Source organism: Buteo buteo, chromosome 1 (genome assembly GCF_964188355.1).
Source record: "Buteo buteo chromosome 1, bButBut1.hap1.1, whole genome shotgun sequence".
NCBI classification, from domain to species: Eukaryota; Metazoa; Chordata; class Aves; order Accipitriformes; family Accipitridae; genus Buteo; species Buteo buteo.
In genome coordinates, this window is record NC_134171.1 from 40,794,004 (window position 1) to 40,809,131 (window position 15,128).

General features: G+C 35.4%; 1 protein-coding gene across 1 annotated transcript in view; it reads left to right on the top strand.

Annotated features, from left to right (window-relative positions):
- The window catches only part of GLRA3 (glycine receptor alpha 3), a 70,692-nt gene extending 56,468 nt beyond the window's left edge, over positions 1-14,224 (top strand). The window contains exons 6-8 of the mRNA XM_075041804.1: positions 1,780-1,994; positions 4,681-4,827; positions 13,913-14,224. Coding sequence (XP_074897905.1) covers positions 1,780-1,994; positions 4,681-4,827; positions 13,913-14,182 — 632 coding nt within the window. The 3' untranslated portion in view covers positions 14,183-14,224. The remainder of the gene's footprint in view (positions 1-1,779; positions 1,995-4,680; positions 4,828-13,912) is intronic.
- The last annotated feature ends 904 nt before the right edge of the window (positions 14,225-15,128 follow it).

Below are 15,128 nucleotides of genomic sequence, written 5' to 3' on the forward strand. Positions count from 1 at the left end.
AAGGCCAGTCAGTGCAGAACTTCTAGTTACGTGGGGTGTACTGAGCTGCTAAGTAAAAGAATGTATCATGCAGGTATCCATTCAAAGATTCTGAAAGAGAAACATAGGGGAAAATCCTGGCCTTTTCTGAAGTAAACATCAAAATTCCCATTCACTTTGTTAAACCAGGACTTCATCCCTTAATTGAAGCAGAAATCAGTTTTGAAGCTGGGGCAGCAGATGGTTGAGCCAGGATTTGGGACACAGGTTTCAGGAGTGTAGATAGGATTCAGAAAACAGCAGCAATTAGGAATGGAACTAAAAATTGAGCCAGCAGATATGAAACTCCTGAGATATATCATATCATTTTAAAATTGAACATCATAACTACTGTCTTTCTAAATATTTTTTTTAGTGCCTCAGCAGAATAAAAATTTCATACAATGACTTTTACTATGACAGCATAGAAAGAACTAATGGCCTGTTAAGAGAACTATTACAAAAATAATGAAGTTCAAAAGATATTTCCAAGCACTTAATATGCCTAGAATAAAAACATTTCAGTTTGACTTTACCTGAAACTCGTTTCCATATGCCTAAGACTATTGTCACAGCATAATACACAATATATTAAATTAGTATAGGATAAGCTCCTAAATAAGTCCATTACATAAGTTTTGTTAATATGGTAAATATTAAAGCACTATTAATGTTGAACAATTTGCTATAAAATGGCATTTTGGCAAATAAAAATGCATTAGGAAAATATCTGTCAAAACCTACTGGAAAACATAACCAAAAAACTTCATACCACAAAATAAATAACTGTATAGCTTTCCATGTTAAACTTAGAATTAGGAAATGCTTTCATTCAAATGAGGAAGAAATCTGATGTATGTACATTTCCTGCTGTGAGAAACTGTTTCATGTATACACTATTTATAGTAATAACATTGCCTTCAGCACCATTCTTACATGACTAATATGAGCATTGAGAAGAATTATAAAATCTAATGAGACCAGGTCAAGATCTGTGAAATAATCTACAGTTTACCGGGTTAAAAAAAAACAGTTGGGATAAGAGAAAAAAATGGTTTTGTGGCATTTCTATGAGCAAACAGTAGATTTTTTTTTTTATTCTGGTTTGGTTAAATCAGTGGAAGTTGATTGATGTTCAGTATCTGGAAAAAAATAATTAGCATCCTAAAATTGCTTAATCTCAAATTCTCAATTTCTGTTTGAATCATGGTCATTGTACTTTTGAGCTGGAACAGTTTGAATGGGGATAAAGGAAGAGATTTAGCAGAATCTCCCATTGATAACCTAATGCCCACACTGATCTCACTATTTTTTTTTTGCAAATTCATTGGATTAAAAAAAATAAATTTAAGCTTTAAATTGAAACAAAAGATAAAGGAGATATTATACAATGGGAGAGCAAGTCTTTTCTTTGCATACAGCAGTATTGCCAAACAATAAGTGGAAAACCAAGTGTGATCTCACAGAGGAACTTTCCCATGTCATAATGAATTGTGTTTTGTATTTTATAAGGAAAGAAGAGTTCCAGAGGTTATTGAATTCTTAAATTTTCAGTTTTTCTGTCCCCTTTCTTTCCAGTGTATATTCCTGTTACAGTGGGAACCATGTATATTAAAAATCACTGAAAAGAAATCGAAACATTCATCTTTCATTAGAGAACAAATATATTTGACAGAGTGTAAATTTTTTAGAGTGTGCACTAGATGTTGACTGTAAAGAACATTCTATTTCTATTCAATATTTCTTCTTTGTTATAAAAAGGAAAGTTTACATGTATTGAAGTCCGATTTCACCTTGAGAGGCAGATGGGTTACTATCTCATCCAGATGTACATACCGAGTCTCTTGATCGTCATTCTCTCCTGGGTGTCATTTTGGATCAATATGGATGCAGCTCCAGCCAGAGTGGCTTTAGGCATAACAACTGTACTGACCATGACAACACAAAGCTCAGGTTCACGAGCATCTCTTCCAAAGGTAGGCAGAGTTTCCTTTGTTTGTGCCACGTTAGTACAAAGTCATAATGCTATGTGACAAATAAACACTTTCAGTCAACCTTATGTGTTTTAATTATCAGCATTTAAGCATCTTCTAAAGGAGACAAATAACTTTGAAATATTTAAAGGTTGAGTCACCAAATATATTCTATTTGTCCCGTCTCAACTATTTAGCCAACCACACACCTACTAAATTCCATAAACCTCAGCAAGTGATGAAAGCAATGTTATTCAGTACTACATAAATGCCACCTAGCAATTGACTAGTTCGTCCTTTCCAGGTCCCAGTATCTGATGACATGCTAGCAGATATGACTGAATTTCTGAAGGTCATAGATTCCAACTTATTCTTAATGATATTCCTTTCCCAAAACCTGCCTACATTATGAATTAATTCACCAGTTACAAACACATTTACATTAAAATATAGAAAAATGTGAAGTTAAATAGCTCCAAACAATTGTATAAAGAATGGTTCACTACACATAGCTCATGTGTAGCTTGTAACTCATAAATAGCTTAAAGTATAGTTCTATGATTAATTATTTACTTGTCATTGCTTTAAAATTTTCTTTTTCATTTTAAGGGTTATTCCTTGACCATCTTCATGGGCCATTGCAGTTAATGGAAATAAAATGTATACAACAAAAATACACAAAGTCCACTTCTGTATTATCACAGATTCATAGAATCATAGAATCATTTAGGTAGGAAAAGAACTTTAAGATCACTGAGTCCAACCATCAACATGCCCACTAAACCATGTCCTGAAGTGCCTTGTCTATGTGCTTTTTGAATACCTCCAGGGATGGTGACTTCCCTGGGCAGCCTGTTCCAATACCTGACAACCCTTTCAGTAAAGAAATTTTTCCTAATATCCAACCTAAATCTCCCTTGCCACAACTTGAGGCCATTTCCTCTCATCCTACCTCCAGCCACCTGACAGAAGAGACCAGCACTCACCTCACTACCACCCCCCTTCAGGCAGTTGTAGAGAGCGATAAGGTCTCCCCTCAGCCTCCTTTTCTCCAGACTAAACAGCCCCAGCTCCCTCAGCCGCTCCTCACAAGACTTGTGCTCCAGACCCCTCACCAACTTGGTTGCCCTTCTCTGGACACGCTCCAGTGCCTCAATGTCTTTCCTGTAGTGAGGGGCCCAAAACTGAACACAGCACCCGAGGTGCTGCCTCACCAGTGCCCAGTACAGGGGAACAACCACCTCCCTGCTCCTGCTGGCCACACTATTTCTGATACAGGCCAGGATGCCGTTGGCCTTCTTGGCCACCTGGGCACACTGCTGGCTCATATTCAGCCGGCTGTCAACCAGCACCCCCAGGTCTTTCTCTGCCGGGCAGCTTTCCAGCCACTCTTCCCCAAGCCTGTAGTGCTGCGTGGGGTTGCTGTGACCAAATGCAGGACGTGGCACTTGGCCTTGTTGAACCTCATACAATTGGCCTTGGCCCATCAATCCAGCCTGTCCAGATCTTTCTGTAAAAGCCTTCCTACCCTCGAGCCGATCAACATTCCTGTCTAACTTGGTGTCACCTGCAAACTTACTGAGGATGCATTCGATCCCCTTGTCCAGATCATTAATAAAGATATTAAACAGAACAGCCCCAATACTGAGCCCTGGGGAACACCACTTGTGACCTGCTGCCAACTGGATTTAACTCCATTCACCACAACCCTCTGGGCTCGTCCATCCAGCCAGTTTTTTACCAAGTGAAGAGTACACTTGTCTAAGCCATAAGCTGCCAAATAGTTTTAACATGGTATTTTTAGTTTGGGTAATTAAATTTTTTTCTAAGTAGATACCCCTAACAGAGGTGGCTGTGCTTTGTGCCTCAAATATGTGGATCTGAATGTAGCATCAACAGATAAGAAAATGGAATGCTATAAAAACTAAGAAAAGAGAGAATGTAAGAGGTTACCGAACAGAGCTACGGATGTTTTTTGTCACATTTTAGATCCCTGAAGCTAGCTATGTTGCCTTATATGAAAAAGCTCTTGTAAATCTGCACAAAGAGAGGGAACAGGCCCTACTTTCCTAGTTCAGATTATGTCCTGCAGCTGAGTTGGCAATAAAGGATTGTGATGAGTTCATCTGCTCTGTAATTGATTTTCAGTACTTCTACTGTGTCAAAATTACAGGACTAATTTGAACCTATATCTTTGATTTACCATGCCTATGTTAGCAGAGAATGAACATATCAGAGTTCTCCATCCATCTCCCTTCTTCTACCTAATTTCTATTCCAGGAACTCTAAATCAGATCCATTATAATACAGGAATTCCCACTGGTCCCACTATAAACTATTCTCTGGTTCCTTAGTATCATACACAAATCTCAGTGGGACAAATGGAGGAAGAGCATGTGCTTCTTGTGGATTTTTTGGTTTGTGATAAAATACACAGTACACTATGAGGAACTGTTAATGACGTAAACAGTAATCACATTTTGTGAAAGACTCAATTTTTTAAAATAATATTTAATGCTTATAGATTGAATTGTTGTCCCTCTTATTATCTAGCTTTCATGTTAAGTTTTATTTGATAGGAGTAGTTTTGGGATGTGGAGATATTAATGCATTTACTCCTGACATGAAATACTAAACTTCACATCTGTGGTTTTAACATATTCAGTCTTCTGCTCTATTCTCTCCATAGGTGTCATATGTCAAAGCGATTGACATCTGGATGGCTGTGTGTCTGCTCTTTGTATTTTCTGCACTTTTGGAGTACGCAGCTGTAAACTTTGTTTCAAGGCAGCATAAAGAACTTCTGCGATTCCGCCGCAAGAGGAAGAAGAACAAGGTAAAAATAACAGTATTCACAACTTTGAAAGAGAGTCTAAGACTGATTTATGCCAGGATATAGGGTTAATTTGGTAAACATACTGCAGCTTAAAGTGGCAATATAAATAAAATGGCAGCAGAGAATAAAATTCACTATAGGCAGAGGGTCACTACAAGGACTACGCACTGCATAAATCCAACTTGAATTCTCGGAAGAGGGATTAAGAGGGATTTAAATGAGGCATGGGCCATGTGGGAGCCATCTGCACAAGCATGAATTTCACTCTGTTAGAAGAGTTACATTATACTTCAGTGGATGAATGTTACTGATACGTGCAGCAGTTTGTGTACTACATTGAGATTCAACAAATAATGTTTCCTAATTTCATTCTAGTATTCAGTTCAAAGCCTTAACAGCTGTTTCATGTAAAAATTTTTCAATACAAAAAATATTTATTCAATTAATATTATTTACTTTAAAAGGCTGAGAAGTTGGGGGTTTTCCTTCTGTCATGTAAATTGTTCATACAGCTAGTAAGAAACTTTGATATAACAATGGTTATTAATATTTATTTTATAGTTGAAGCTATCTAGACTACCAGTAAAATAAGTCACTACCAATGTGCAAAGTCAAACAGCAAAAGCTACAGGTTTGAATTCTGAAGTTCAGTTAAATCAAGCAATAAGCAAAATTTCTTACAACAATATGTAACTCCTAATTCTGATTTTTCAAAGAGTAAATATTTCTCCAACCTACTCATTAAATGAGTGCTCACAACTGATGTCATGCAGAGCCTTTCCACTGGGTATGTGGCTTTCAGTCACTATCTAGAATATTACTGTGGATGAAAGTCTGACCATAGCAACATAACTCAGTTCAGCCATCTTTTGTTCCTGAAGACTTACCTCTATTTACTGCTTACACCACAAGAAGAAGACATTTTACAGGTTGTTTCCCTTTTACTTAGAAGATATTGAATATCTGTAATGCTGTAAAGCCTACCTAAGCAGTCTCTGCTAGCAAGACTCCATGTTAATAGGCAGGATGAACAGTCAAATGAAAGTGACATTTTCATACATTTGCCTGTTCCTGTGTGTAAAGTCCTAGACTTCTTCAGGTGCATAGAGAAACTCATGTACTGCAGCCTAGACGATGATTCAGACTGCATGTACCTGCTTTCAACATTTGTCCCCATGAAAAATGTTCTTTTTTTCTTTTTGCTGACAGCAGCAGAAAAAACGCTTTCTGAGACACACAGGAGGAAAGCAGAATTTTTGTGACAGGGTATTTGTTTTTGAAATATGGCAGCTCTCTGAAAGCTGCTTAAAGGTTTGGAATGGGGGGAATGGGACGGGCAGAGACAGATTACCGGACAGGGAGAAGGTGAACCACGACAAGTGCATCATGTATCAAACAGCTGTGGTGAGTGAGACATTATGTGATTATACTTCAGTCTATTCTTTTTTTTCACCATGTATTATAGTGTATTCTGGATCTCAGGCAAATTTACCATATTCAACTTTAGTGATATCTTTTCACTTCCTTACATAGATACCAATTATTAAAACAACAGGGTTAGAAACTGGCAGGTATTGTTACCTTCCTTCCTCAGAATCAAACCAAATATCTTTCCAACCCCCTTTTAGCAAGACTTCAGGTTCACCAAAGACACATTTTCAGCAATCGCAATCAATCAAATTTTAGCTTAGACATATGTGAGGAAGGATATACAAAGCACTTCTAAGAGAAGACCACTTAACAAAAAAGTATGCATGTGAATAGTCTCATTGACTTAAGTGTTTTGCTGGATGAGTGCTTGACATCATGGTATTTTTGAATTCACACGTAAAAGTCCTTATTCTAATTTTACACTTCATTAGACAGTCTTCTAGCTTCAGGTAGCTTGCCTGCTAGGTTCTCATAAAATTAGAGAATTAGACTTAGAGACTGCAGGGTCTGTAGTAACATATTAATTATTCCCCTTAGATTCTGAAGGATGAAAACATCCATTTCAATGCTTTTCTTCATAACATACCCAGGTGAGGGTATTAACTATATTTGGGGGTATATGTCTTTCCCTTCCTCCCTATATCTGTATGTTTCATCATGAGACAGGTTTCTCAGCCTAAATTTACCAAAAAAAAATGCTTTGTTCCCATGCAAGGTTATGATTTTGAGAAATAGGCATTTTTCTGAAAAGATTAACTGAATGTTTCTTGACTGACTCCAATTCTATGTAGAGCTAGAGCTCCTGTCCAGACTTATCCTTTGAGAATACACCTTCTCAAGCTCTAGAGAGAGCTCAGCTAATTGCTTCTCTTTTTCTCTTAAACAATTCCTTGACCAACAAGTGTACTAGAATTTGAAATGTTACAGCATGGAGATTTTATCTCTTAAAAAAAATTGGATCACATCCTAAACCCTCTGGTATACAAATAATAAATGGCATCTTATAGATTAAAGAAAGCAGTTAATAACTAGCCTTCCTTACCACAAATGTTATTATTTATTCACCACAATTTCTAACATGAAATGCAGGCACTAGGATCATAAGCCAAATTAACTTGTGTTTCCTTCCTCTTTTGTCATTTTCAAAGTCAGTTACTATAGCTCATGATTATAAAGTTTTCTATGTGTTTTTTATCCCTTTGGGCTAGGTCAAATAGCACTGGCTCTCCAAAATTACCTTGTATTGACTTTTAAAACTACCACATATAAAGAGATGTCCGTTTGACCACAAAGTCAAAAGAGAAGAAAAGAAGTTAGGTTAAAAGTCTGTGTTTAAAATAAACTTCAGGAGCTTGCTTGAACATTAAATCCTCTTTCTTTTCAAAGTGAAAACTTCTATTCTATTCAGTATTTATGTCCAAATAGATTAGAGTAATAGAGCAGTTAGGATAACTTATTAAACTTTTTTTCATCCTACATGCTTACCATCTTGGGACATTTTACTAGGATTAGGTTAATTCCAACCGATGAAAACAGAATTTTTTGGCACTGGCAATTTATCTGCAAGGGTACAGCAAAATCTGCAGTGGTTCGTCAGTGTTGCAAAAATCCAAAAATAGATGGTTTTGGAAATATTTCATTTCAGATATATGTTGACAGAGGAGAACATGTATGAATAATATTTAATTGCAATAGAGTAGGTGAAGAATTTCCAAGGTCTGTTTATTTTGTAATTAAAAAGACATGCTTGTTGCAAGAAATATTTACTTTTACCAAGTAACCCTAGCAATGGTCAGATGATTGAATTTCAGTGCTGGAATGCCCTTGGGAGGTCAATGAATCCATTTTCCTGACCTAAGTCAGTGTCAGTTATACCTAATTCATCACAGTCATAAAAATTCCACAAGATCCCCTGCAATCTATTCCAATGGTTTAGAAAGTTTTTTTACTCATGCCTTTTCAGCCTCTCACAGCTTGTCTAGAAGGGGCACAGGGAACAGACTACTGCGTTCCTTTATGTAGCCGTTTGCACATTTCCATTCAGTGTTCTTTAAATATTCCCAGTTGGTATAGTCTTCTTTTTTTGCTCATCCTCATTCCTCTTCCCTGGAAATTCTCCTAATAAGTCCATATAATTCCTCAAAACTGTGCTTGCAACATGATGCCTAACCAGTAACAGTGAGAGCAGCTGATGGAGCACATCGTTCCAGCTATACACTTCTTTATCCAAGCCAGTTTGCCATTTGCCTTTTTAACAGCACGGTATTGACCCATATCAAGACTGTGACCTTCCATAACTCCCAGGTCTTTTTCCAGAACTACTGCAGAGCCATTCACTTTCCATCTTATGTTTGTGAAGCTGATTATTCCTGGCTAAATGTAGTACCTTGTATTTGCACCTACTGACTCTCCTTCTCTATTTTTCAGATTCTTTGTCCAAGTCACTGAATTAAATTTTAACTCTAAACATATCCTCAAACAAATTTGCAGGTTTTCCCAGATTGGAGTCTTTTGTAAATTTAACCAAAACTATGGATTATTCCTTCTCAATGCTGATTAAAAACACAATAGAACTGAAATCTCTCTCTTAAAAACCATATGATTGAACTTGGGTAAAACCCCTGCAGTAAAAAAGTGTAGCAAACAAAATAGGAACTGCTGAGTTTTATGGAAAATTTTTTAAAATGTAATTATGTACAGGGCTGTATCAAGACATTTTGGCATCCAAAGCTCATCTATCCTTGCCATTTTCCTTATGCTTTTTCCACCTACAGTCACTGCCTCTTTCTTACACCATCTAGTACATTTGCAGCCTCCCTTCCCAGACAACAGTAACAGCAGCATCAAAGGCAATACTTAGGTGTAACTGCACCCTCTGGCTACTGGTTTTATGGTTCCAAGTATGGACCTCACTAAATGATTCAAATAACTGAAAGACAAATTTCTTTTCAGAGGGCCAATCCAATTTGCACAGAATTAACAAATATTTTGAAGTGTCCAGGATTGTGTTTTAAATACACTTATAAATAAAAACTGTTATTGCAATGTAATATGCAACCTACTCATTGCTGTTTTCCAATAGGCATCACAATAGGTATAGGAGATTTTTCAAAAAAGGGTCTCGTTTCTTTATGATTACACAAATGGCATAATGAATTCTGAGAACAGGGGAATTTTGATTCCCAATTTGAGACTTCATTTGGTAGTCAGTATACGATCCATAGTGCTTTGTCCCTGTCAGAGAAAGAAGTCTGGCCAATGAACACAACCATTTCACAAATATTATATTACTAATGTGATGGAAACATTCCTTCAGAATGAATGAATATTAATTACTCATTTACAGTTAGACTCCTTTCAGTCTTGAAAGACAAAAGGAAAAAAATAGCAGAATTAGAAGTCATACAGAGATACTGAAATATATCTATAACCAGTGTTTTTTCTTAGTTGCATTCACACTGTAGAGGGAAAAATATTAACTGTGTATATATATTGAATAACACTTTGATTTTAGATTAGCTTTTAATATATTTAGTTTTCAGGAATAGTCAATCTTTCAATTCTATTTTCAAAAATCTAAAGATTACCATATCTTTTGTGAGGAAAATAGACATGCAAACTAGATTGTCTTTAATGGTAATCACACCTCTTTTCTTTTGTTTTCTTTTTGGTCAACCCATCCGTTTTGATGAAAGTATTTTGAGGGAGTTCTTGATGGAAATGAAATCAGTGAATCATTGCAGCATAGCAATGGCTTGAGATGTACAGGACCTATAGACGGGACTCTGCCTCAAATCTACAGTACAAATTTAAGGGTAAATTGTGAAGAAGATGTCCCATTTGTCATAATGTGATATCCAATCATTAACAGAGGCCCTGTCTTTTTGTCTGGAATAACATCTTCCCATGTGAACTCCATATACCTTCATTGCTACCTGTATGTGATGACGTGAAATGTTAATAAAGGTACCTGTCTTGTTAGTTCCGTAATCCATTTTGATCTGTTTAAATCTGGATTAAAACATAGTATTAAAATTTTACTTTCTGCAACTTCAAAGGAACAGTGACATTAGTTCAAGGAGAAATCAGTTGCTGACAGATCAGCACTTAAAACCAAGTTGTTTTTTGTGCAAAACAATTCAACAACACTTTTTTTCTCAAAAATGAACAGTAAAAAATATAGTGTTCAATTATCAAATTGAAGCCTCAAATAAGTCTTCAAGCTGTTACCACAACCTACAGTCAAAAGGCTGTAGAGATATTTTCAACCCTTATGCATATTACTCCTCAAGAGGAATGTATTATTAAATATATGGACAGAAAACAGTGTAGTCACAGGGCCACAGAAACTGACAGCTTTATAATACTTTATAGCTAAGTATTTTGTAGAACAATGCTGATACAAAAAAACCCTAACTGAAATAATTTCCCTCAGGCCTCCAGAGAATTCTAACTTTCTAAATAGAAATTATTATCTAAATTTATTTCCTATCTTTAATTACAGTAGTTTTAATACAGATGATAGAATATTTATATGTAGTTGTATGCAGAATAACTTTCAAATTGTTAATTCCAAAGCCGTATGTGTGAAAAGCTCATTCATATTGAACTTTTTTTAAAGTTCATTCATAATAAGATTTTAAAAGCTTTATCAAAAATCAATAAGAAATCATCATTTTCTTTTCTTTAGTGATGATCCACTAAACAAATGCACAAAAGACAAAAACAAAAGCTTCCTTATTACATTTTAAAAAAAAAATTTTCAACCAAAATGCAGGACTTTTTGAGGAAGATTCACTGTTCCAATTCTCAACTGGGACATACAGTGTACTTCCATTAGATTATTTCAGCTGCTGTGGACACGGACACGTCATGAGAAATATTTCTAGTCAAAAAGAAGGACTGTAGCCAAGTCAGTTGATAAAACAAATGGGGTCACACTAACATTTTATAAAAATGCATTCAAAAAAGCACTCAAAAGTTAATATCAATAACAACAATAACTGCATCTTTCCTGCTGTGCAAGAGCACCCACAGATATGAACCTGAGGCCAAATTAATGATTTTTCTGCATTATGAACCTGCTAGAAAACTTGCAGAACCACATTTTGGATATTCCAACTGGTATCCCAGAAAAAAAAAGTATGATGGTACCTGGCATGCTACAGTGCTCCAGAAGGTGCCCTTTCCTGCATATCCATTAGTCCTAGCACTTTGGTCTGACTTAGCAGGCTCCAGCCATTCTGCTTGCCCTCATGGAGACACCATGCAACAGAAATGCTAGACTCCTGGAAGGACTTTCACATCACTTCCTCAACAACAGGGAGCATTTCCACACAGCCTGCTCACAGACTAAATTAGGGATGTCTGCAAGCAAAAAAAAAAAAAAATCAGAGACCTGACCTTTAAAACCATTCTAGGGGATGGTTCAGTTCAGGTAAGCATCGAACAGAGACGGTAAAGTCTTAATATACTGTGCCTCATCCCAAAATCATAACCAGCTGAAAGCTGCTACTCAGAAGAATTATTTTATTATCTTTTGGAGCTTGTGCAATCATAAGCATTACTTTCTGGAGAAGTATGAAAAGATTTAAACCCTGAATTGTACGTATAAAGGTGTTTAAATGGCAAATTTAGTGTAAGTTCTCACAGTCCATATATTTGTAACTTCTGTTAACTGGACTACTACACTACAACTCTTCTGGAATGCAACCACTATAAAGATGTTATTTCCCATTCTTTTCTGACAGGAGAGGAACACTACTGTAGTAATTAGATCTTTGTTTTATCACGTCATCAGATAATGATCCTATCATTTTGTATTTCCGTTATTCATTTCCATATTAAAGTCAGTCAGTGATTTTTCCTCCTCTTTTCTTTCATGTTAATTTTTCCTTATTTTTGTTTTTATAGGAGAATTCTAATACAGATTTGAAGTAGAGTAGTTTCAGTGAACTATATTAGTCTTTAAGTTTATTCAATTTACATATATGAAAAACTGTTGCAGTTGGCTGATAACTACAGCTCTGCCAGATGCTCATGCTGATTGCCAACTAATTCACTTCAAACTTAGTAATTGATCTGCATTCTTTTGTAGATAACCTATTCAACTAATATTGATAACAAATATGATTGGATTTTTTTTAAACAAAGTAATTAACAATGTTTCTTCTAGCAAGTACTACTTAACCAAAACTTTAAATACTTTTAAAATTAATTCTCTATTCCAAAACATTTTCAGATTTTCCAAATGTGACAGGCATTTTCAAAATGCAAAATTTGGAAGTCTGGATTTAAACTGTGTTCATTGAGAAATTACATGTCTATAAAGTAAGAGGTTTAAATAAAACAAAAATATTTCAGAATTACTGAACTAAAACACTAATTATTTGACTTGCTTTGGTAAATAAATTATTTTACCCTTTTATTTTAATTTAAGCTAGGAAGAGCTTCAAAACATCAAAAATTCTCTTATAAAAGGAAAATCGACTGCTGCTCAATTCTTTTTTTAATACTTACGGAAAATATTTTCCAAAATACTTATTTAAGAAATAACATATACATAATGCTTTGTCATACTTCATAAAAGACTAGAATCCTAAAGCAGCTAGGCTAAATTAGACATGAAAAATAGGAAATCCTGAATTTAAAATCAGTATTAAAAAAATTGTAAATGCCATCTAAATCACATGGCTATCCTTGAGTAGCGTATATAGTGAAGGAATACACTAGAATATATTTCAGAACCAAATTTGGCCCTTGCTTCACAGTCTATGTATCATTTATTTGCCTGCATTTTTACCTCCTTTATTACTTGAGAATACCTATAACCAGGTAAAGAGAAGTGCAAAATGTGTCTCCAGACAGAAGCCACATTCTTGAAACACATGCTATGAAAATATGTATATCTTCAGACCTTCTACTTCTGTTTCTGTGCCACAGGATTAAAAACCATTTTCTCTTATACCACCCTGAATTCAGAATGTCTTTGCCAGTTTACCTCTGAATTGACAGAAGAATGAGTCAGAATTAAAATCTGGCCTTTAGCTTTCATTCACTTTTATTTTAAACTAAGACACTTTACATACTATTCTCTTTATCTGATGTATTCACAGGGAACAGCAGAAATAAGGCATACAGATAAGATTAACTAAATATGCAATGACCAAATAGAATTCTCACTAATATAACTAACATGAACATCATTAGTGCTTGTATGACGAGTATCTTGAGGGGCCAGGATCCCACTCTGTTAAGCAACGTATGGAGTTAATGGCTATTGTCTAAAAGACCAGTGTGAAGTTTGCCCAGTTGAAGACTGTGGATATTTACTGTAAATGGGGAAAATTAAACCAAATCAGAAGTTGTGTGCCTCATTACCACTAGTCTACTAAGCTTTCTCTTGTCTCTAAATAGATTACAGAATCTATAAACAAATAGGAAAACTCTAAGCTTGTTAAAGCTGCTGCAATATTTTTGACAGGCACTGATAGGGCTGAAATTTCAACCAGCTAAGATAAACTGTGGATTCAAGAAGTCACTGAGGTAATGGTGCAATACTTGCTATTTAGCAGCTGGTAAGATTTCTGTAAATAAAAAAAAATTCTTGCTTTTTTTCTTTTTTTTCTTTTTTTTTTTTCTTTTTTTTCAACAGGATGATGATGTAAGGGAAAGCCAGTTTAGCTTTACAGCATATGGAATGGGCCCATGTCTGCAAGCAAAAGATGGAGTGACACAAAAGGGGCCAAATAATCCTGTTCAAGCTGCACCAAAAAGTCCTGATGAGATGAGAAAGGTATTCATTGACCGGGCCAAGAAGATAGACACAATATCCAGAGCTTGTTTCCCATTAGCCTTTCTGATTTTCAATATTTTTTACTGGGTAATTTACAAAATCATCAGGCATGAGGACATTCACCAATAACAAAAGTAAGGCTTGTAGTACATACAGATCTGGCTGCCATGTTCAACAGGAGGCTTTTTGTTAAAAATACACATTGGAGGAGTGATCGGGAGAGTTAAAAGCGGGGGGGGGGGGATCCTGCATGGCCTGCAATGCCCAGTCACAGTGGAATGGACTGAATGACACCCAGAGAAGACACATCTGCTATTGCAAACTTTCAGTGTCAAACTAAATATTAACAACTTTTTCATTGTAAATCACTCTCTACTGAAGCTTTACTGCCAAGTATTTATACATACTGTTACATAGTGGTATAATTGTACAGTATTCTTTGATGTTCTTTGACTTTTTTTAACTCTGGTGCGTTTTTAATTAAAAAAAGTATCCAAAATACCCTAGGTAAATCCCACAGTATTACAGAATAGATTAGTATTTTTAACTTTTATTTTAATTTTACAAGATAATGACAAATTACTGATTTGAGATTACAGTTGTAAGGATTTTTTCTTGTCTTAAGGACAGTACCTGTGGTTTTGCAATGACCACATCTGACACATTTAAGTTACATAATTTATTCAATGTACTTCATGTTACTGTTCTCCTGGAAGATGTATGTTGAAATAATCTCAGACAGCACAGGGTATCTACAGCCTAATAGTCTGCATATCACACGGGAAATATATTAAAATTTGTGAAGTATTGATCCTGCAAAGGATTTTTTTTCTTTTAATTACCTACACTTTAATAATCAAAACTTACAATATTTTTTAATCCTTTTTATATTTTTGAAGGGGTTTTTTTTTTCTCAACTGATAAAACTCATACAGCTTGTGAGATAGACAAACTACATCAAAATTTTGCAATGCTTCGTTTTGATTCAATGCAAAGACATCTTGGACCAAAACTAAAAGCAAATAGTCAACTGCTTCACTGAAATATTTCGAGGATAAAGTACAGCTGTGTTTAT